Source organism: Eretmochelys imbricata, chromosome 2 (genome assembly GCF_965152235.1).
Source record: "Eretmochelys imbricata isolate rEreImb1 chromosome 2, rEreImb1.hap1, whole genome shotgun sequence".
NCBI classification, from domain to species: Eukaryota; Metazoa; Chordata; order Testudines; family Cheloniidae; genus Eretmochelys; species Eretmochelys imbricata.
Window position 1 is genome coordinate 2965669 of NC_135573.1, and position 22950 is coordinate 2988618.

Genomic DNA, 22950 nt, shown 5'->3' on the forward strand with positions numbered 1-22950 from the left:
ACGCTCTCTCTTTTCTTTTTAAATAAATTTTAGTTTAGTTAATAAGAATTGGCTAGAAGCGTGTATTTTGGGTAAGATCTAAGTTATCATTGGACCTGGGTGTGTGGCTTACCTTTTGGGATCAGAAGGACATTTTCTTTTATATAAGATTTTCAGTAACCATCATCATATCCGACATGTATGTCTGGATGGAGGTCTGAGGCTGGGCATTTTAAGAGAACTGCATTGTTTGGACTTCTGACTAACCAGTGAGGTGATACAGAAGCTGCTTTGGGCTGGCTTGGTAAATCTAAGTGTTGGGATATCCACCAGCATTTGGGATTTGTTTACCCCATTTTGTTTGCAGTTCAACCTGATTGAGTGATCTCAGCTGGCTCCTGCAGGCACCATCATCACAGTAGGATACACTCCGGGGGGCTGGGGCGTGTGGGGGGTGATGCAGGATACACGCTGGGGCGTGTGGGGGGCTGATGCAGGATACACACTGGGGCGTGTGGGGAGCTGGGGCATGCTGGGGACCTGGGGTACGATACACCCCAGGGGGCTGGGGCATGTGGGAAGCTGGGGTACGATACGCACACTGGGGACCTGGGGTACGATACACCTCAGGGGGCTGGGGCATATCCTACACCAGCTCCCCACACACTCCAGGCCCCCAGTGTGTGTATCCTACATCAGCTCCCCACATGCCCCAGTGTGTATCGTACCCCAGGCCCCCAGTGTGTGTATCGTACCCTGGCTCCCCACACGCCCCAGCCCCCCAGTGTGTGTATCCTACCCTGGCTCCCCACATGCCCCAGCCTCTCGGGGTGTATCGTACCCCAGCCCCACCCATGCCCCAGCCCCCCAGTGTGTATCCTACCCTGGCTCCCCACATGCCCCAGCCCCCCAGGGTGTATCCTACCCCAGCCCCCCACACACACACTGGGGGTCTGGGGCGTGGGTGGGGCCGGAGTACAATACACCCTGGGGGACTGGGGCATGTGGGGGGCCAGGGTAGGATACACCCTGGGGGTCTGGGACGTGTGGGGGGCCGGGGTACAATACACACCAGGGATCTGGGGCGTGGGTGGGGCCGGGGTACGATACACACCCGCACCCTGCAGGGCTCTGGCTGCTCTGTCCCCTCCAGACATAGCCCCACCCACCCTGAGACTCCGCTGGGCCCAGCCCCCACGAGCAGCCAGAGCCCCGACCTGCGGAACTCCCCGCCACACGGTGCGCGGACACGCCCGCCCCCAGCGCCTCGCCCCAGCCCCGCCCCGTCCAGCTTCAGGGCGGGGCCACATGAGGGCCCCGCCCATTCTGCCCACCACTGCGACGGGGGCCTGCGGGCCAATCAGCGAGCGCAATGCGGCTTGGGGGCGGGGCCTGAGTCTGCAGGGTCCCCTCAGAGCGGGACAGGAGAGGCGCCGCGATCCGGGCGGGCCAATCGGCGCTCGCGGTGAGCGAGGGGGTGGAGCCTGGGAGCGGGCGGGCCAATCGACGCGGGGCTGAGTGAGGGGGCGGGGTCTCGGCGGCCCGTGGCGGCGGTGGCGGACGGTGACAGCGGCGGTCATGGAGCTGCGGCGGACGGTGAGGAGAACTGCGGGCCCCGCGCCTGGGCGGGGGCTGCCGGGACCGGACCCCGGGGCCTGGGTCCACCCGGCTGCGGGGCGGGGGGCGGCCGGGACTGGGGCTGGCTCCTCCTCCGCCCGCGGGCTGGTTACTGTGTTTACGGTGTAACCCCCCCTCCCCCGCCCCCGCCGTGCATTCCGCGGGCTGGCTATTGTGTGCATTACGGTACCGCCCCGGTGCTTCCCGCGGGCTGGCTATTGTGTGCATTACGGTACCGCCCCGGTGTTTCCCTCGCGCTCGTTATTGGGTTCATTACGGTACCTTCCGCCCCCCCGCCCCGGTGCTTCCCGCGGACTGGCTATTGTGTGCATTACGGTACTGCCCCGGTGTTTCCCTCGCGCTCGTTATTGGGTTCATTACGGTACCTTCCGCCCCCCCGCCCCGGTGCTTCCCGCGGACTGGCTATTGTGTGCATTACGGTACTGCCCCGGTGTTTCCCTCACGCTCGCTATTGGGTGCATTACGGTACCGTCCGTCCCCCCACGCTTCCCGAGTTAGTGGGTTAGTGGGTCCATTACTGTGTGCATTACGGTACCGCCCCTCCCCCCGCCCTCCCTAGTGTTGGGGATTATGTGGATTTTAGGACATTCCCCCCCACACACCTGTGGTTCCTGAGTGCTCGTTGTTATGTGCATTACGGTACCCCCCCCCCCCATGGTGCACTCACCCCCCCCCCCCAATGGTGCCAGGTGCTGCACTGGCCCTGGGCTCCCACAGGCGGAGAGCCCCAAGCTCAGTGCTGCCAGTTTCCCCTCTGCCCCAGCCTGGCCGGGCTGCACAGACGCCCTTGGGGGTCGGTCTCTGCCATGCCGGGTCCCGGCGGGCTTTGACCACGACAGGCAGCCCCTGTGGCTGGCTAGCGTGGCCGGGGCAGGGGGGGCGGATGCCTGCTCCCGGGCCTGGTCTGCCCCAGACGTCGCCCCAGCTGGGACATTGCACCGGGGACCCTTGCCAGGCAGGGCTGGTGGCTCACTCCTGGGATGAGGGAGGCCGTTTGCGCCCGGGCACCAGATCCGCCCAGTGTGCCTGGCACTGGAAAAACACCCCGAGGCCGATTAGGAAACAGCTTCCTGAAGGCAACTTGCCAAGGCCGGCTGGGGGGCTGTGCTGGGGTGGGGGTGGGGGTGAGGGGGAGGAGAGGGGGCTGCGGCTGCAGCCTTGAACCACCGCCGCCATGGGACTGGCGGGAGGCTCCTTGATCTCATGTTTCCTCCCTCCCCCAAGGACAAGTTGTTAATCCAGCCTGAGGCTGGAAATGGGGAAAAAGCCGCCAGCTCCTTGTGAGTGCCCATGCTGGGCTCCCAGACAGGGACTGGGGTGCCCCATGGTGCTGCCCGGGGCGGCCCAGCTGTGCACAGCCTGGCAGGGAGCAGTCGGGGTGGCAGATCTGCCACCTCTCCTCCCACTGGGTGGCATGAGGGAGGGTGCGAAGGCAGGAGCCAGGGCAGTGTGCCCACAGCTCGGCCAGGCTTTGGGCAGTCAGCGCCCATGGGGTGAAGCTGGTTTTGCCTGCTGGCTCCTGGGGGCAGGGACTGCCTGGGCTGGGCACTGTGCCAGGGGACCCTACGCCAGGGATGGGCAGCCCCAGGGCCACGTCGGGTTCCCAGATCATTTTATTTGGCCCACCACAGCCCAGGGCGGAGCAGCAGTCTGGTGGTGCCAGGGCCTAAGGCCACAAAGGGGTGCTGCAAGGGGAGGCCCCCTCCGTCTGTATCATGTGATGCTATGGTGAGAGCCAATGGCCAGAGCCGGGCCCAGCCCTGTGAGACAGGCCCCTACCTGACCCCTCCTTCCCCAGCATCACCCACCATCCTGGGGGCATGACCTGACCCCTCCTCCCCCAGCTTCAGCCACCGCCCCTTCCCCGGCTTCGCCCACCCACTCCGGGGACAGGACCCGACGCCCCCCTCTCCCGGCTTTACCCACCCACCCCAGGGACAGGACCTGACCTTCCCGCTCCCGGCTTCGCCCACCCATCCACCCCGGGGGCAGGACCCAACCCCCCCCAGCCCGGCTTCACTCCCCCCCCTCCCCCCCCCGGGGGCAGGCCCAACCCCCTCCTGCTCACAGCCCCTGGCCCACCAAAAGGTGGCTCTCTACCACCTGACAGCTGCCCATCCCTGGATGCCATTGAACTGTAGAGAGAAGTAGCGGCCAGCACACCTGTGGAAGGCGCAGTGAGCACCACGTGAACGGGCGTTACACTCCCGGTATTGATCTAACCCACGTCTATGGGGAGTTGGGGTGTGACGTTCACCGACTGGAACGCTCTCTCCCAGCGTCCGGGTCACCCCAGCAGGTGTCCCCGGCACTTTGCCGGCGTTCGAGGGCAGGCAGGCTGTGAAAGCTGGGAGAGGAAGGGGGCTGTCGCCTTGCCCCACCCCGGGCTGGCACTCAGCATCTGCCACGGAGACAAGGTGAGGACAGAGCAGGTTCAGGCCCGGGCGGGCACAGTCTGGTGACTGCAATCCAGCTGGGAACCCGGCTGGCTGGAACGCAGGTCCCCGAGGGGACGGCTGTGAGATACGTCTCCTCTGGGAGCGGGTTCTCCTTTCCCGGGCTTTGCACCAGCGTTTGGCTCCGGCCGCCGTTTGGTCTCTAGAACAAGTCAGCTGCTCCTCTTCGCTAACGAGTGCGGCCGGGAGCCGGCTCAGCGCCCCTGGGGCTTGTTCTGGGCTGCGCTGAGAGGGCTTCTCTGCCGCGGCGGGGTGGGAAAGCTTTCTCCTAGGCCGGCTGGCCCAGACCATGGGGGAGCGGCCTGTTCCCAAACGCCCAGCCAGCCCCCAGCCTGCGCCCGCTTGCTGACTTCCCCAGTGGTTGAAGCAGTCGGCTCCCGAGGCACGTGCTTGCGACATAACACCCGTTTACCCAGCGTAACGACGCAGTGCTGATCCAAACAGGTCTAGCGGGCCCCTCGCTCTCCATGCAATGCCTCCGCCTGCCCGGGGAGCAGCGAGGTCTCACTGCGTCCTCACCTCCTGCGGCCCAGCGCGGTCAGCTGGCGGGAAGTGGGCCTGCTCGGCAGGACTCCTGGGTTCTGCTGTAGGGTGACCGGCTGGCAAGTGTGAAAAATGGAGACGGGGGTGGGGGGTGATAGGCACCTGTGTCAGGCAAAGCCCTGAATATCGGGATTTCGCCTATAAGATCAGGACAGCTGGTCCCCCGAGTTCCGTGCTCTGCCTCTGCCGCTGTGAGGCAGCAGGGAGGGGGGAGTGTTGACCTGGGAATGTGCCCTGGGGAGGGGAGACCTGAGAGCCTGTCACCTGAGCCAGGAGGGGGACGGGGAGGGGGAGGTGACACCTCTGCCCAGGAATGTGAACAGAGGCTGCAGAAGGGAACCTGCTGTGGGGGGTTTGGTTTCAGTTTGGGGCTGGGTGGAGGAACGCAGGGAACCCCAGGGCTGGGGTCTAAGCTCCCTGCTCCCCCAGAAGGACTTGACTGAGGGGTCCTGGGTGTACCCACAAGCTCTGTTTTGGACTGTGTTCCTGTGGTCCAATAAACCTTCTGTTTTACTGGCTGGCTGAGAGTCTCAGTGAATCCCAGGAAGAGGGGTGCAGGGCCTGGACTCCCCCACACTCCGTGCTCTGCAGTGCAGCTAGGTGATGGTTTGGGTGCGGCTGAGCGAGGTGGGACGGGCATGCTGCCAGTTCTGTGCCTCTCCGGGTTTCCCTGGGGGCAGCTGGGGATGGGAGAAGCTCTGGCTGAGGGAAACTCTGGCTGGTGTCCCACGGTTCTGCTCTGGGAATGTCCCGGGCCCTGGCAGGTCCTGGTGGCAGTGAGTTCCGCAGGCAGTGCCCAGGGTGGCCGTTCCTCGCCTGCACTCTCGGGGTCCCGCTGATCTTTGCGCCTTGCCCCCCAGGTGCAGCTCTGCCGCTTTCACTCCCTCCTGCTGCAGAGGAGGTGCCCGTGGCAGCCGCCCGCCCTGCCCTGCAGACACAGGCCCACCCCTCCGATGCAACGGTAAGCCCGGGGAGCCAGGAGTCCCCGGGACCATCCCCTGCCACCTGGGTGTGTTGGAAACGGCCCTCCCCACGGTGCCCAGCCCCGCCCAGGGCCTGTCTGCACCCGCCTGCCGGGCAGGGTGTGAAATAACGGGGTGGGACGGACCATTGATGCCTAGGGGGGCCCGCACTGAGCTTGCTCAGTCAGGGCAAACTGCAGAGAATGGGGCAGATGATCCCCAAACTGGTGGGTTATTCTAACACTTCGATTCACCCAGCCAGCAACAAAACAGCTTCTACAATACCTTGGTGGCGACCCAGGAGCCAACACACACTCCCCTAGAGCGACCCAGCCCGGGGCTCCCCGCCCCTGCAGCCCAGTCAGACGCCATGAGGATGCCTGAAAGTCTTGTTCATTGTGTATAAAGTTCTGCCAGTCCCCAGGGATCAGCCACATCACCCCCCAGCTCAATGGATAGTTCAGATCTTACCCAAACACACGCTTCCAGCCAGCTCGTATTAACCACGCTAAGACTGATTAACCAAGACGAGAGAGGGTGGTGGGTCAAAGCTGGTTACACATCCGGATATGAACCGAGCTCTCCCAGCAGTTTCACAGCAGACATGGTGAGCTGCTGAGTGCAAAAAGTTCCTCAGGTTACAGTCCATGTGTAGGTTTCAGAGGAGCAGCCGTGTTAGTCTGTATCCGCAAAAAGAACAGGAGGACTTGTGGCACCTTAGAGACTAACCCATTTATCTGAGCATGAGCTTTCGTGAGCTACAGCTGAATGCGTCCGATGCAGTGAGCCGTAGCTCACGAAAGCTCATGCTCCAATAAATGGGTTAGTCTCTAAGGTGCCACAAGTCCTCCTGTTCTTAGTCCATGTGTAATTTGTTCTAATTCTTCCTCAAGGAGGAGCAGGGACTCCAGACTGGAGCTGGAGATCTCAGTCTTGTGACTCAGGCTTCCCCTGATGAAGCTTAAGCCGATCTGAGCTACAGGATCAGGGCCCTAGAGTTCCTTTATAGATCCCCGGCAGCCTGCGACAGCCTCTGGCCAGCAGGCGTTCCTCGGGTGCAGCATTGTGGCTTTGCCGTAAAACCTCCTGTTGCCTGTGTATGCACACGTAACTCGTTGCGTTCACCAGCACAAGGTAATTCTCCACTGGGCACTTGGCAAACTTCACTGAGAACTAGAGCCAGTGACGTCATCCCACCCAGGTTCCAGCTCCACGGTAATGTCCCCGTCTGATCTCGGGAGCAATAGGCTCCAGGGCCAGCCAGGGACCGGCTAGTTACCTGGGTACCCTCTGACAAGAGCGAGGCACACAGCCAGTTAGGATTCGCCGCTAATGCTCTCGCAATCCCGGTTTGCGTCTCCAAGCGCTGGTCTCTCTGCCGTGGCTGGAGCGGTTTGTCAGGACGGGCCCAGTGACCATTTACAGACTTTTCTAATATGTCTGTAAAGGTAGAAGTTGGGTCATTTCGCCTGCCAGTGGCATGACCCTGTCCGGCTCCATGTCACAGGGGGTTGGGCACTGCCCAGGCCTGGCAGCCCCGCCACTGCCCCTCCGCTAGCAGGCCCCGTCGGTTCACCCTTGCTGGGCCGCCAGCCAAGGCCTGTCTGGAGGGGGTGTGGCCTGGCTCTGCTGCACGGGGGGGGCATGGCGGGCACTGGCAGCGGGGGCCATGGAGGGTGGGGCGGGGCCGGGCAGGGCGGTCCCAGGTGCCGTGGAGGTCCCAAGAGCGTGGGGCAGTCACAGGGGGGCGTGGTGACCCCGGGGTGGGGTGGGGCAGTCACAGGAGGGGGCGGAGGTCATGGGGGGGCTCTCACCACTGTCCCCTTGTCCCTCCAGCGGGGGCCGGCGCAGGGGCCTGCTGTGGAAAGCGCTGCTGGCTGCGGGGTTGGGGCTGCCCCTGGCGGCCGGGACGCGCTACGGCCTGGCTGATGCCCAGGAGCGGAGGCAGATGCGGCTGCTGGTGGAGGGCGTCGGGCGCTTCGGCAGGTGGGTGTCGGCAGTGTCACACCCCCCACCCCCACCCCAGTACGAGGGGCTCCCTCTGCACGGGCGCCCAGGCGACTCCAGGGAAGGAGCAAGCTCCCAGGCCCCACTGCAGGGGGAATCAGGTCTCCTGGGTTCTCTGCCGGCCCCAGGCCAGTTGTCCTTCCCGTGGCCATGCTGAGCCGTCCCGCCCTGTCGCTGCAGGTCCCTGTACCTGGGCATGCGGATCTCGTTGGATTACTGGTGGACGGCCCACGTGGTGCTGCGGGGCGTGGACGAGGTATGTTCCCTGCTGCATGGGGACCCGTGTGCCCCTTGGCTGCGACCCAGTGCCAGTCCCCTCCCGAGCCAGATGGGTCACTGCCAGGCGCCCCGATCCCACGGTGATGGGCAAGGGGTCAGTGTGCAGGGGGTCACAGATGCTGTCTGGAGGGGTTTTCAGAGGGGGAGCCCCTCTCCTGCCACTGCTGCTGGCGTCCTGGGCAGCCCCCAGGGCGCAGCGCCCCCTGCTGGTGGGCGTGTCCGTCCATCGAAGCCCCATTACCCCTTTGCTTGGGACATGTCTTCTGCTGGCCATCCCCAGGCGCCCCCTGCTGGCCGGGTCCCTGTGCCCCCTGCTGGCCGTGACCGGACACCCACTGCTGGCCGCACCTGGGCGCCCGCGCCCCCTGCTGGCCGTGCCCTGCCGGTGCTAACGGCTGCTCCCTGCCCCGTCTCCCTGTCGGCAGAACAGCCCGGAGTACAAGGAGGCGACGTCAGCCTGTCATCAGCGAGCGGCCGACTGCCTGGTGCAGGGCGCCATCCGCAGCGGGGGCCTGTACATCAAGCTGGGCCAGGGCCTGTGCGCCTTCAACCACCTGCTGCCGCCCGAGTACATCAGCACCCTGCGCGTGCTGGAGGACCAGGCCCTCAAGAGGGGCTGCGGGGAGGTGAGTGCCGGCTCTGCGGGGCTCCTGGAGACGGGCATCACTTCAGCCACCACCACTGCCCCCAGGGCGAGGGGCCAGGCTGGCAGCCCTGGGGCTGGAGCCCCCTCTGCCTCTAGCTTCCCCCAGCTGCACCGGGGGGGGGCTGGGCAGAGCTCTCCATTCTGCACAGCACTGACTGAGCACCCGCCGGCCCCCCCGCCCTCTGGAGCATGGGCGCTGGTTGCTCCTGCAGGCTGGGTGCGGGGGACACCTGCCCGACAGACCCCCCCCCCAACTCATAGCACACAGAGCACAGCTGGAAACTCTGGTTTGGTCTCTGCTGCCCTGGGGCCGCTCAGAACCAGAGCTCCCACGCTTGGCATCTTCAGCGGCTGAGCCCTCCCGGCCGGCCCTGCCCTGCTCTGGCCACGAGCCGGTGCCGGAGGGCAGCTCCCTGATGGCCAGCCCTCCCTGTCCCCTGCTGCAGGTGGATGAGTTGTTCCTGGAAGATTTCAAAGCCACAGCCGACACGCTCTTCCGGGAGTTCAACTACCAGCCCATGGCCGCAGCCAGCCTGGCCCAGGTGCACAAGGCCCGGCTCCAGGACGGCACGCTGGTGGCTGTGAAGGTGCGTGAGCCGGAAGGGCTGGTGTGACTGACCTCCCTTGCTGGGGCTGGCTCCATACGGGGCCCTTGCCTCCCCCGCGGTCCCAGTCAGAACAGCCGGGCTGGGGTCATGGAGCCAGAGGGGCCCAGCTGCAGCCCTCTTCAGCCCCACAGTCCTGGCCCCAGCCTGGGCTGAGAGCAACCCTGCGTTGCTGGGTGGGAGCAGGGGCAGGCAGCTCAGGCTGATGGAGGGGGCCTGCAGGGTGGAGGACAGGCTAGGACCCGAGGCAACTCCCAAGACTTGCCTCCATGGGAAATCTCCAGCAGCTGCTCCCCTAGGGCTGGGGCTGGGAGGGAGATGGGGGCTCTGCCCCAGGCAGGGGTGTGTAGTGCCCAGCATGGAGCAGCCCCGATCCCTGCTGGAAGCCTCCCGGGCACGGATACTCAGCAGGAGGAGCCAGGACGCTGTCGGCTCCGTGGGGCTGCAGTCTGAGCCCTGCAGGGGGTGCTGCCAACGCAAGGCCCCCTGCTCTGCAGGCAGACAGGGCAGCATGTGCGGGGGGGGCCGGCCCCAGGCTGGGGGTGGTGAATTGCATTCTGGGACGTGTCGTCCCTGAGGGCAGCCAGCGGCTGAGGCGGGTCTCTGCCCCCCAGGTGCAGTACATCGACCTGAGGGACAGGTTCGACGGGGACATCCGCACGCTGGAGCTGCTGCTGCGCATCATCGAGTTCATGCACCCCAGCTTCGGGTTCAGCTGGGTCCTGAAGGTACCGGTGCCGCCCGAGCCCCTTGGACTGGTGCCACATCCCGGGTGCGGGGCCGGTGCTGCCGGGTGTGGGCGCTCCAGGCTCCGTTCGCCCCGGGCGCCAGCCCAGCCCCGGGCCTGGGCTGTTAGCACCCGCCCGTGGGCCCTGCCCCAGGCCAGGAGCTTCCCTTCGTGCCGGCAGGACGAGGCGCTGAGCGGAAATCAGGGCAGTTGGTGCCCCATGCTGCGGGATATGTGCCCCCCCTTGGCATAGGAACGCTCTGGCTAGCCCAGCTGTAAGGGGCCCCTGGCCATGCCATTGCCCACCCCTGCCCTCCCTCCCCCTCCGCAGGACCTGAAGGGGACGCTGGCCCAGGAGCTGGACTTCGAGAACGAGGGCCGGAACGCGGAGCGCTGTGCCCAGGACCTGCGCCACTTCCCATACGTCGTGGTCCCCAAGGTGCACTGGGACAAGTGCAGCAAGGTGGGGACGAAGGATGGCCGTGCCCCGGCCATGGCTCCAGCTGCCCACGCTGCGCCCCGGGCGCGGGGGCCCAGCCACGTCTCCAGCCGCCAGCTGGGTAGGACGCCTGGCTGCAGACTGAGCTGCACAGGCCCCTCCTCTCCTGTGGCCGGGTGGGTTTAGCCCCCAGCCCCAGCAGGCAGCTGGGGTCACCCCCTCACCCCAGACGTGGGCTCTATGGAGACTAGCTCCTTCCCCCCCAAGGGGACACAGGAGACCCCCTCGCCCTGGTAACTAGGCCCAACACCAGGGGAAGGACCCGCCTGCACCCCGGCCCCTGGGGCCGTAGGGCTTACCCTAGTTCTCTCTGGCTGCATCCTGGAGAGCAGGGCCCCAGCCCCCGCCCACCCCCTCCTGATCCCCATCTGCTCCCTGCAGAGAGTCCTGACGGCAGATTACTGCGAAGGCTGCAAAATCAACAATGTGGAGAGCATCAGGGCGCAGGGCCTGGGCCTGAAGGACGTGAGTGAGGCGCTGCTGTTCGGTGAAGGGGGAGCTTCCCTGGGGTGATTGGGGACCAGGAAGTAGGGCCCAACAGGCAGAGTCCCAGTGGATTCTGTGAACCTGCCCCTGGGCATAGGGCTGCCATGTTTAAGCTCCCCACCCCCCACAGCCGCTCGTAGCGTTCCTGCAGGTTGGGACTCAGCTGCCACGGTCCACCCCAGAGGCGGCTGCATTCACCGGCAGGCAAAGCACTCCCCTTCCGCACGAGCACTGCGGAACGGCTGAAGGATGGCACTTGCTGAAGGCCCTTCCCTGTTCAATGGAGCCCCGGTGCTGCCCTTGGCTGCCAGGCACCAGTGTCTGCAGGCTCGGCCCATCTGCTGCCCTTGGGGTGGGTGTCTGCCTTAGGGCACTCAGCAGCTCACCCCCCTCTCGCCCTCTTGCAGACCGCAGACAAGCTGATCCAGATGTTTGCCGAGCAGATCTTCTACACGGGCTTCATCCACGCGGACCCGCACCCTGGGAACGGTACGGGGGCGGGGGGAGCAGGGAAAGCCCAGCACAGAGGCACTGCCCTCTCCCCTCCATGGGCACCTTTGCCTTCGTGGCCCCCAGGCTGGGCCGGGCCAGGGGTTCTCTCCGGAGCAGGCCGGCTGCAGCCCCCTGCCCAAGCGCCAAGGGGAGGCGGCCAGTGGAGGAAGCAGGTTGGGCGCCGGGGGGAGGGCTGGCTGCTGTGCAGTGACCTGCTCTGTGTTGCAGTGCTGGTGCGGAAGGGTCCTGACGGGAAGGCCCAGCTGGTGCTGTTGGATCACGGCCTCTACGAGTTCCTCAGTGAGAGGTAGGGACCGGGCAGGGGGCCGGGGGTTCATGGATGGGGGCAGCGCACCAGGGCCCAATGTCTCCACCCCTGCAGGCAGGGATGCGGTCCCACCCCCCGGGGGGCGGGCAGCCCTGGGTGACGCGGTCCCACCCCCCGGGGGGCGGGCAGCCCTGGGTGACGCGGTCCCTCTCCCCGGGGGGCGGGCAGCCCTGGGTGACGCGGTCCCACCCCCCGGGGGGCGGGCAGCCCTGGGTGACGCGGTCCCTCTCCCCGGGGGGCGGGCAGCCCTGGGTGACGCGGTCCCACCCCCCGGGGGGCGGGCAGCCCTGGGTGACGCGGTCCCACCCCCCGGGGGGCGGGCAGCCCTGGGTGACGCGGTCCCTCTCCCCGTGGCAGTGACCGGACGGCGCTGTGCAAGCTGTGGCGAGCCATCATCCTGCGGGACGACGCAGCCATGAGGGCCTGCTCCGCCGAGCTGGGCGTGAAGGGTGAGTGGGGCTTGGGGGGCTCTGGCCTGGGCATAGGAGATGGGGTGAGAGGGGCCCCAGCCAATTCCCATGCTGGGGGCTGGTTCACTGCACTAAGCTGTGTCTCCACCTCGCTCGCCGGGGAGGGGGGGCGCAGAGGCTGGGAGGATTGAGTGGTTCAGACCCTCCGGCTCCTAGCCTGGGCCCCTGGGCTCTGCCCCGGCTCCCCTGACGGCCAGGCTTGGCCTCGCCCCAGATTATTTCCTCTTCTGCGAGATCCTGATGCAGAGGCCCATCCACATGGGGCAGCTAAGGCTGGCCAACATCCTGACGCGGGAGGAGACGCTCTACATGCAGGCCATGGCCCGGCACCACTTCGACCGCATCATGCAGGTGCTCAAGGACCTGCCCCGGCCCATGCTGCTCGTCTTCCGCAACATCAACACGGTGCGCAGCATCAACATCGCCCTGGGCGCCCCCGTCGACCGCTACTTCGTCATGGCCAAGAGGTGAGCGGGGCTGTACCCCCAGCTCCCGGGTACAGGCTGCAGCAACGGAGGGGAGCCCGTGGCACCAGCATGCAGCCCTGCCCAGCCCCACTGCGCCAGGGTGGGCTTGTGCCCAGTACAGAGGGCGATGGGCACCGAGGGGAGCCCCGGGCCTGAGCTGGCTCCTCTGTCTCTGCAGTGCTGTGAAGGGCTGGAGCAGGATCGCTGGCCACAAATCCTCAGGCATCCGCAGCAGCAGCCTCTTCTGCTGGCTCCGGGTGAAGTGGGAGAGCCTCAAGTTCGAGATCGCCCTCAGGTACGGTGGGGTGCGGGTGCGGGCTCGGGCTCCTGCACCGGGATGTTGACTCGAAGCAGGGGTGCTGCCGGCGCACGCTTCACGGGGTCTCTTTCTTCCTCCCCAGGCTGGAGACGTTCTCCATGAGGCTGATGGCCTCCTTCATTCGCTTCCTCGCCGACGTGGGCTTCCTCTCCGAGAGTGACCAAATCTACGAGTACCTCCAGGCCTAGCTGAGCTGCCAGCGCAGACAAGGGCAGACCCAGGCCTGCTGCGGCCTCGCAGGCTGACCGGATTGGACGCCAGGGGCAGCGAGCCTTGCCAGCGGGAGCCTGGGCCTTTCCCTGTGGCTGCATCAGCTCCGGGGGCCGCACAGACCCTGGTCTTACACTAATAAAAGGTGTGTGTGCGCCTGTGGGCACCCCACAGCAGGTGGTCAGTGGTGCTGCAAGGGGAGCGGTGGGGGGAAAGGAGCCAGGCCCCCTCCCTCGATGGCTTTCCGTGCAAGGGAGCCTGTACGGTGGGGCGGGGACACCCACTTCTCCAGACAGGCTGCCCGTGCGGCCATGGCCCCTCCTGGCCAGCGCTGGGGCTGGAGGGCAGGGGATGAGGCACATGCCTGCCCCTTCACCCTGGGGTTGCAGCCAGGGCCATGCTCTGCCCTGGCCTGGCCCCCAGCCTGCTGCAGCCTGGCGGGCCAGCATCTCTCTCTGTGCCAGCCGCCAGCAGGGCTCTGCCCTGTAAGCATCAGCCCCCAGCAAACACCACAGCCAGGAGCGCATTCTGCTTTTTCTTTACAAACCCCTCCCAGTTCGTACAAAGCCGGGCCGGGCACTCCTAGCCCGGACTCCACGGAATTTACAAGAGCTGGGGCAGGTGCTGGCCCTGCGGCCCGTCTGCCCAGAGTCCATTAGAAATGAGCCGTGACGCGGTCAATTTCCAACAAGTCCTCCAGGATCTGCAGGGAAAGAAGCAGGCAAGTTAGGGGAGGGGTTACTGACTGGGGAGTGGGTGGCTAACCCCTCTGGGGTGGGGCTGCCACAGCCCAGGGGCCAGCCTGCAGTCAGAGCGAGGGGCCCGACTCACAATGTCTGGCGTGGTGCCGATCTTCTTGGCCAGCTCGTTGCGCTCCATGGCGCTCAGGTAGAGGTAGCGGGTCAGCAGCTCCCCGTCCAGGATGTTGCGCACGGCATTCTGCAGGGTCCGGCGGTCCACGTGCAGCATCCTGCAGGAGAGGAGCTGCAGCTACCAGCAGGGACAGCCAGCCGAGGCGGGGCAGCGGCCCAGGCTGGCGTGCTGCCCCACTGCCCTTCCCACGGGGTCCGGGCACTTCGGATGGCCCAGGGAAAGGCACCGGGTGAAAGCCCCGTGTCCCCCTGAAGGGAGAGCTGGGGAAGCTCGCTGACCTTGGTGAGGCTGCTGGGATGGCAGGTTTGTGCTATGGCCAACAGGCCATGGGGGACCACATGGAGCCCCAGCTCCTCTCCCCAAGAGCCCTCCTGCATCAAAGCCTCCCACCCTGCATGGAGTCCTAGGAAGAGGCTGGCCCTGCCCCAGGAGCCCCACACACTGTTTTGAGGTCTATCCCCCCTTGCTGGAGAGCTGGGGGGCACCAGGGCTGAGTGCAGCCCCACGCAGGCTCACCCAGCACCTCCCTGGAGACACTTCACCACATCTCTCCTGCTACTGGCAGGGGGCAGCTGAGCCCAGGGTCATGCCCGTAGGACACAGCCCTTCCCCCTGACCGAGGGTACAGGGTACTGGCACCCAGCAGCTGATCCCTGCCCCTCCAGGGTCAGACAGGCTGAATGCCATCCTTCCTTAAGGGTCCCCTAGAGCTCAGCCCAGATGCCTCCACCTCTGGGGTGGAGAGCAGCCACCAGGCGCACACCAGGAGGGGAGGGGGGGGTCTGGCCAAGGGCAGCGGGGCAAGGCAGAGGCTGGGAGCAGATGGTGTGTGGGGAGCGGGGCAGTACCTGAAGGCCCGGGGGTTGAGGCCGGCATGGTGTGGCAGCATGGTGGTGAGGGCGTTCTGCAGCATCAGCAAGCGCCGGTACGTCTTCTCCAGCATGGGCAGGAGGAGGCCGATCCCACCGTCCAGCGTGGCTGGGGAGAGGAGAACGGCCCAGTCAGGGAAACCCGGAATGCCCCGCCGCGAAGGGAGGCTCCCTGGGCTGGGCCAGCAGCGAGCCCTGGGAGCTCAGGGTAACAGGGAATGGGCCTCAGGTGCCCCCTGCAAGATAACCCCTTCCATTGCAGAACCCGGAGCGAGGCCGGCAGCTCCAGCGCCTTCCCCGCCCGCTAGCCCCACCCTGTCCTTCTCTGGACACCAGTGCTGGGACGCATTTCCCACAGCCCCAGGCAAACCCCTGCTCCCATTGCAGGCTGTGCACGTCCCCCGTGGTCCTGACCTGGCCTGCCCCTGGCCCCACAGATGCACCTGATGCCCACTCCGACCCCATCTCCCCCCACAAACCACCGCGTGGCTCCTCCGCTTCCCGGCACCGAACACGAGCTCCTCCACGACCCCGTCCCCTGGCAGACCTGAGCCCCGCACTGGTCCGCCCACGTCTCTTCCTGCTTTGCCTGCCTCCCTGGCCCATGTCAGCCCCTCTACATACCTACCCCAACCCGGCTGGAAGCCTCTGGGGCAAAGCCTCCAGAGCACAGCCCCGCGCGGAGGACACAGATGCAGGGCCGGGGTGGAGACACACTCGACCTTCACTCCCCCCACCCACGTGGCAGCTGTCTCCGGAGACGGCCACCTGCTCAGCCCAGGCACCATCTCAGTTTGTACAGCCCCCGGCACAACAGGGGTCCAGCCCGGCTGCTCCCCCAGCATGTGGATGGGTCAAAACTGGGCGCAGCGCTGCCCTCTGCAGGCCGGAGCCCAACCTACCGAACCAGGTGATGTGCTTGCTCTCCCAGGCACTGGACTTCTTGGTGACGCCATCGGTGGCCCAGCGGCACGGCGTCCTCCAGAAGGTGTTGACGTGGGCGCCCACGTGGAAGTCAGCCCTGCGCAGCAGCCGCATCCCACCGAAGCTCTCCTTGGCTAAGAAGGAGCAGGAGCAATTCCATCAGGGCGAGGTGTGGCCCATGGAGACTACAGTTCTCAGCATGCTCCGCTTCACAGGTGATGGAGCATGGCATGCTGAGCGCTGGAGTCTCTAGGGGCCACACTCCCGAAGGGGCTGGACTAGCTGGAGTCCTCAGGCTCCCACCCAGCTACCGATGCGGCTCTGGCTGTGCCGGCATGAAGGACTTTCCAGTCCCATGTTCAGGGGGCCACAGGTTGTTAGATGTTCCTGTGGGTTCCATGCTGCTCTGTTTACGTGCAGCCCTACAGTATTATTATCCGGCACTGCAACAGGCCAGAAACAGAGGCAGATGGGGAACGACCACAGTGGGGCAGACCAATGGTCCATCTGGCCTAGTATCCTGTCTTCCAGCAGTGGCCGGTGCCAGGTGCTTGAGAGAGAACAAACAACGGGGCGATTTCAGTGACCCGTCCTATGAGCCAGTCCCTGGTTCTGGCAGTTGGAGGCTCATGGTGGGTGTCCCTGGCTAATTAGACCCTGGGCTAATCAGAGGCAAGGTGGGTGAACCACAGTGGTCGGTGTAGCTGGAACGCCTGGCTCTCACCCAGAGAAGCTGGCCCAATAAAAGCTGTTCCCTCCCCCCTGGTGTTTCTGACACAGCTCAGCCAGCAGCCACCAACAGACTTGGCTCTTCTCCAGCCTATTTGGCTGGGCTCCCAAAGCACCAGACAAATACGAGTGTCATTGTGTCTGTGCTAGAGGGGAAGGGACCCCCTCACAGCCCCAGAGCGAGTCATTGGGAGAGCAGGGGCTATCCCTGGTCCTGTGTGCTAGCCATGGCCCTCTGCAGGAAGGGGCATGGCTTAGAAGCGGAGGGTGCGGAAGGCCTTACCTTCAGGCAGGTACATATAGACCATGAGGTTGCGATCGCGATCTGACACTGCGGGGAGAGAACAGATCAACAACGTTGCTCTGGGCAGCATTTCAGCCCCACCAGAAACACAGAGCTACCCAAGAGCCCCCACCCTGGTGGGCACGCTCCAGCTCCCCCGCCCTGGGTCCAAACCTGGATCCAGCCCCCATCCTGATCCGCCCACAGCTGCTGGCTCTGCCCTCAACACCCCCCACCCCCAGCAGCTCTCAGTTCTCAGCATGGTCACCACACTGAGAAGAGAGGGCCCACGCAGTTCCAGCACCACCAGCTCGTCCAGCCGGGACTGGGGTTGCCCATGGGGGTCTCCCTCCCTTGCTGGCCTCCCTGGCTCTGGGCAGGACGCCCAGCCAAGCCCTATGTGCGGGGGATGGAGAAGGAGCAGCACATACCCAGGAAGCCCAGCTGGTCGGTGTCCACCATGAAGTCCACACTGTACACCTCCAAGGGCTTGGCATCCTGCAGCAGGAGAAACAGGGGTCAGGGGGAGTGCACACAGCCACGGGCGGGGACCCAGCACCCCCCAGCACCACGTCAGGGAGTGACTAAGGTACCATGCTGAGCCCTGCTCTTGGCCCCGGGCAGACCCCTCCTTCCCGCAGAGCCTCTCCACCCTCCCAGCTCCCCCGTGGGCCAGGTCCTGCAGACACCCCCTGGGCCCAGCCCACACCCGGCTGACGAGCGACAGCGTCTTGCTCTCCTCCTGGTAGCGCAGCAGCGAGATGCTCTTCATGACGTCAGCCGCCAGGATGAAGTTCTTGACGCTGATCATCTGGTGGATGTAGAGCTGCGTGTCGATGAAGGCCATGCCCGTCAGGTCGTTGTCCTTCAGGCTCCACAGGAAAATCTGCAGGGGGCAAGGGCGCCAGGCTCACGGCCATGGACAGGCAATGCAGCAGGGGGCAGACTGCCTGAGATGGGGCCCGACTGGAACCAGTAACCTGGAATATCCCCCGACCCACTCCTATCCCAGGGCTGGGTGAGAGCCAGCGCTCCCAGAGGGAACAGGCCCCATACTCCATAACCACACCCCCTGAGCCAGCCATTCACCACCCCCCCACACACCCTCTGGGGCTGGATCAGAACCAGCGCTCCCCAGAGGGAACAGGCCTCATACCCCGCTCCCTGCCAGCCCACCCTAAAGGCAGCGGCTGCCCTGTGGTGTCTCAGGCTGGCACTGGTTCATGATCAGACTCCACCGCCCAGGGCACTTGGTCCCCAAGACCAGCTGGAGGAGACGGGACTCTGTTCCCCAGGTGGTGCCCTCCCTGAATCGGGACGGTTAGCCGCCGGGCAGCTGCTGGGATGGGGTGGCACCAAGGGCCCGTTTCTTGCCCACAGCCCCCTCTGGGCCAAGCTCCTCGGCAGAGTTTTGTGCAGTTTCTCTGTGGTGAGGGAGGACAATGAGAGGCTCCTGGCGCCCCCTGCTGGCCCAGCTGGGGAACAGGCCCCTCACCTTCTGGCCAATGGCCGACACCAGGTAGCCGTGGCAGTGACAGAGTGCCGTCACCGGGCCCTTCTGCTCCTTCTCATACAGCACCTTGAACTTGTTCTTGGTAAGCGGCTGCCCCGGCTCCGGCACCACCTCGATGATGTCCATGATGAGGATCTGCAGAGACGGGTGGGACAGGGGGCTGTGAGCGAGGGGCCGCTCCCTCCCGGCTGCCCTGAGAGCCCGGCCGCAGGGCCGCCCGCACCAGGCACCACACACTGGCCTGGGCTGAGGGAGGGAGGCGACCCCCACCCCCAGGGCCCATCAGAGCTGCGGAGAAAGCATGCCCCACAAGGAGCCCGGCTCCATGGAGAGAGTCGGGGAAGTGACACCTTCCCTCCTGCCCCCCATGACAGGTATCTCTTGGGCACAGTCCAGCAGCTCCCACACGGCGACCTGGCCAAGTGCTGGGTGCAGATGATGGCTCCACCGAGGGAAGGTGGGGGCAGCACAGTCCAGCCTCCATCAAGGTGCAAGGTGGAGGGGGCAGCCAGGAGGGCAGAGGGATGGGCTCAGTAGGGGGCGCTGTGATGCAGGGAGCGGGGTCGGGGCTTGGTGGGAGGACGTGCAGGGAAAGGATGGGGGAGGCAAGCCCCAGGCCCCCCAGGGTGCTGCTGGGGCAAAGCGAGGCCAGCCCGCACTCACCCGGCCGCGGCAGGTCACCTCCTCGCCCTGCATGAGACACGTGCCGGCGGCAATGTAACCCTTCAGCCCCGACACCGTCTCCTCGCTCTTCAGCGACACCGTCTTCATGCAGGTCACGTGCTCCCATTCCTCCAGCTCGATCCTGGGCAACCGGGAGCGGCAGGCACAGGTCAGGGGAGCAGGGAGCCCCACACCAGAGCAGCCAGGGCCAGGATGGGAACTGGCCCTTTTGGCCCAGGGCATCAGGCTCCTCCTCCCAGACACAACCACTCATGGGCCAGCATCCTGCCCCATCTCCCTCTGCTGTGGGGGGCAGGGGGAGGCCAGCGCCTGCTTCCCACCCTCTGCCCTCCCGGTGCAGGGCCGCGCCCTTGCCCATGCAGCACTCCCAGGGCCAGCCTCCTCGTCCCCCTGCCTGGCAGAGCCCCGGGAGCCCGTCTCCAGGAGAGGAGTGCCAGGGCGCAGCCAAGCCCAGCCGCCTGCCCCACTCGCGGGCCCTTACCGGGTGTTGGGGATGGTCTCCCAGCTCACCGGTGAGATCAGCTGGATGGAGAAGGCCTCCTGCTGAGGGTGGATGTAGCGCTCGTCTGGGGGAGAGACCAACACAGCTCCAGTCCCCAGCTGGCCCCCAGGAGAGAGTATGGGGCTGGTGCAGGCATAGCAGCCCCCCTGCTGATGTCACGCACCGACCCAGCCCAGGAAGGTTTGATGGCACCCCCCATCCCACAGCTCTGCCCCATGGGAGGACACAGCTCTGCCCCATGGGACCCCACCCCAGGACTCTGTGGGCTGGGGGGACCTTCACAGCCATGGGCACAACGGCGAGACCCCCGCGGAGCCCACTGGGACCTGTGCCAAAGGGGGCCAGGAGCCGGGCCATTGGGCCCACGCAGGACAGGGAGTGCCGGCCCGAACCTGGCCCGTAACTGCCCCGCAGGAACCTCTGCCAGCGCTGCGCACCCAGTGCCAATGCGCTCCCCACACACCCCTCCCGCTCAGTGGGGCCAGGGGGGGACCCGGGAGGGGCCCCTGCAGGGCAGGTCTCTACTCACCCCGCTCGATGCTCTCAAACTCCTTCTCCTCTCCCGTCATGCGTGGGATGCGGGTGCAGGGGTTGACGACACTGGTGGCCACGGCGTAGACCTGCCAGAGACATGCAGCTGTTAACAGGCCACCGGGGCGCAGCACCAAGAACGGGGGCCCCCTCTCTGACCCCCCGACTGCTGCAATCCTCCAACCACGCAGTGTGGACACAGGAGACACCAGCTGCTCCCTGGGGGCTCCCCTCCCCCTCGGCTGGCGTTGTGCAGGCTGCCAGTATGGGGCATGCAGCAGAGCCAGGCAGGACAGGTCTGAAGCACCCGCTTTGGGGGCTGTGCTCTGCAAGGCCAGATGCCCCTTGACCAGGATGGGGGATGGGCAGCATCTGCAGAGTAGCGGGTCCTGCGCCGGCAGAGCTGAGCTCTCGGGGGACGCTGTGCCCCAGAAGGGGATCCCCAAAGCAAAGCCCGTTCCCACACGGCAGAGCTGTCCCAGCAGCACCCCAGTACCTTGGACTCCACATGATAAGCCACGTAGTGTGTGGTGCAGCGCAGCGGGATCTTCCTCACAGGCCACGGAGCGTCGTAGGAGAGGTACGCGGGCAGGACGCTGATCCGCAGCTCCCCCTGCGAGCAGAGCCCACCGTCAGCCCCTCCCCTCAGTTCAGCCCCCCCAAACAGCCCCCGCCTTTCCCCACGCCCTCGAGAGAAGAGCTGCTGGCCAGACAGCCGTGCCCAGATGGAGCAGTGAGTGCTGGGACCTGGAGGCCTTCTGCACCCCACCTCCACAAAGAGCCCAGGCAGTGTCTGTCTGCCCCTTGTGGGGCCCTGGGCTCTGCCCCCAAGCCAGCCGTGCCCCACATACCTGCCGGTTGAAATAGAGAAAGCCCTTGGGGCAGTTGACATTGTGGAAGGGAGCGAAGGACTCGATTAAGCCGTCTATCGTCATGGGGTGCAGGCGCAGGGCCCCCCGGGCCGTCACCAGCAGCCAGTGCGGGGAGGGCCCACAGATGAACACCTGGGAGCAGAGCAAGCACCGGGGTCAGAGTGGGGAGCCCAGGGTCCGCTGCCAGGCTGCTTCGGACCAGGGGCTCCCGCTCGGACTCTCCACGGGCTCTTTCCTGGCCAGCACGCCAGCTGCAACACAGGGCTGACTCACCAACCCAGAGCCCCGGCCCTGCCCAGGTCTCCCCTCCAAGTGCCGGCCGAGCCAGCCCTGCTTAGCTTCTGGGCTCTCACAGGATGGCAGCCCGCAGCAGGAGGTCGGGAAATCCTGCGGCGTCACTTCCCCAGTGCAGCAGCCAAAGCCGGCTGCAGATAGCGCAGAGCCCAACCTCCTACCAGCACCCTGCAGGGTCTAACTGCCCCAGAGACATGCCCAAGTGGGGCTGCCCCACCGGCTCTCTCCTGCTGTCAGCCCCCGATACCAGCAGCTGAGCCTGGGGTCAATCTGAACAGTGAGGGACTGACCCAGAGGCAGTCCCTGCTGCCCTGCCAGCCCCCAGGACAAGACCTGGCAGTAGTTCTGAGGCAGGCCTGCCCCCGTGGCTCACCCCCGAGTAGCCGTAGATGTCCTCAAAGAAGCGGAAGCGGGCGACCCGGCCCCGCGCTCCCCCCGACTCCTCACCCCCTGCACTCTCCGATTTCTTTTTGGACAGCTTCAGCTTCTTCTCCCGGAAGTTGATGTTGTGGGGGACCTGACAGGGAGGAGAGATGGTCACAGACGAGCCAGGGCCTCCAGGCACCAATGGGACCGGAGCCCTGCAGTTGAGGCTGGGAGGGGAAAGCACCAAGTGGGGAACCCACACAACAGGTGAGGGGGGTCCCCACCTTTCCATGCCCACAGGCACATCACCTGCAGAGGGCACTGCAGACCGCACCCCAATACTCCCTGGCCCTGCCCAGCGCTGGCCCCCAGGGAAGTGGCTGAGGACAGTCTGAGCTGCAGCCATTCAGCTGCTTTGCACCTGGGACACACACTTTAAACCAGGGCACTCGCCCCAGACCAGCCCCCCAGAAAGGAACAAGCTGCTTGGGAGTTTTACCTGCCACTGGGTCAAGATGGTGCATTGTGTGCTGGGAGCTGAAGTCATATGGATGGGACCTCGAGAAGTCGTCTAGTCCAGTCCCCTGCACACGTGACAGGTGTTTGTCTAACCTGCTCTTAAACTTCTCCAACGACGGAGATTCCACAACCTCCCTGGGCAATTTATTCCAGTGCTTAACCACCATGACAGTTAGGAAGTTTTTCCTAATGTCCAACCTAAACCTCCCTTGCTGCAATTTAAGCCCATTGCTTCTGACCCTGTCCTCAGCAGTCAAGGAGAACAATTTTTCTCTCTCCTCCTGTAACAACCTTTTATGTGCTTGAAAATTGTTATCATGTTCCCTCTTAGTCTTCCCTTCTCCAGACTAAACAAATCCAATGTTTTCAATCTTCCCTCAGAGGTCATGTTTTCTAGACCTTTACTCATTTTTGTTTCTCTTCTCTTGATTTTCTCCAATTTGTCCACATCTTTTCTGAAATGTGGCACCCAGAACTGGACACAATCCTCCAGTTGAGACCTAATCAGCACAGAGTAGAGCAAAAGAATTACTTCTCATGTCTTGCTTACAATACTCCTGCTAATATAGCCCGGAATGATGTTTGCTTTTTTCTTGCAACAGTGTTACACTGTTGATTCATATTTAGCTTGTGATCCACTATGACCCCAGATCCCTTTCCGCAGTACTCCTTCCTAAGCAGTCGTTTTCCATTTTGTATGTGTGCAACTGATTGTTCCTTCCTAAGTGGAGCACTTTGCATTTGTCCTTATTGAATTTCATTCTATTTACTTCAGACCATTTCTCCAGATCATTTTGAATTTTAATTCTATTCTCCAAAGCACTTGCAACCCCTCCCAGCTTGGTATCGTCCACAAACTTCATCAGTGTATTCTCTGT

At 64.8% G+C, this 22950-nt stretch overlaps 2 protein-coding genes across 11 annotated transcripts in view; one reads left to right on the forward strand and one right to left on the reverse strand.

The window, feature by feature from the left end:
• The first annotated feature begins 1498 nt into the window (after nt 1–1498).
• ADCK5 (aarF domain containing kinase 5) lies at nt 1499–13286 on the forward strand. 10 transcript variants are annotated; one of them, XM_077809652.1, is made up of 15 exons: nt 1499–1575; nt 5477–5577; nt 7415–7564; nt 7766–7841; nt 8290–8490; nt 8957–9097; nt 9730–9843; nt 10174–10305; nt 10723–10806; nt 11235–11316; nt 11548–11626; nt 12005–12096; nt 12332–12584; nt 12763–12879; nt 12986–13286. In XM_077809652.1, exons 1-15 carry the CDS (start codon nt 1558–1560, stop codon nt 13089–13091), a joined length of 1746 nt encoding a protein of 581 aa, XP_077665778.1. In that variant the 5' UTR covers nt 1499–1557; the 3' UTR covers nt 13092–13286. The 10 variants fall into 10 exon arrangements, with proteins under 10 accessions (XP_077665778.1, XP_077665780.1, XP_077665779.1 ...); XM_077809654.1 differs by having other exon boundaries at nt 12364–12584; XM_077809653.1 differs by having other exon boundaries at nt 10174–10281.
• Nucleotides 13287–13635: 349 nt separating this feature from the next.
• The window catches only part of CPSF1 (cleavage and polyadenylation specific factor 1), a 33468-nt gene continuing 24153 nt past the window's right edge, over nt 13636–22950 (reverse strand). The window contains exons 25-38 of the mRNA XM_077809663.1: nt 21561–21704; nt 20873–21025; nt 20518–20634; nt 20020–20110; nt 19470–19554; nt 18968–19109; nt 18287–18439; nt 17501–17677; nt 17223–17289; nt 16792–16839; nt 15758–15913; nt 14835–14964; nt 13945–14083; nt 13636–13816 (exon numbers count right to left, since the gene is read on the reverse strand). Coding sequence (XP_077665789.1) covers nt 13769–13816; nt 13945–14083; nt 14835–14964; nt 15758–15913; nt 16792–16839; nt 17223–17289; nt 17501–17677; nt 18287–18439; nt 18968–19109; nt 19470–19554; nt 20020–20110; nt 20518–20634; nt 20873–21025; nt 21561–21704 — 1650 coding nt within the window. The 3' untranslated portion in view covers nt 13636–13768. The remainder of the gene's footprint in view (nt 13817–13944; nt 14084–14834; nt 14965–15757; nt 15914–16791; nt 16840–17222; nt 17290–17500; nt 17678–18286; nt 18440–18967; nt 19110–19469; nt 19555–20019; nt 20111–20517; nt 20635–20872; nt 21026–21560; nt 21705–22950) is intronic.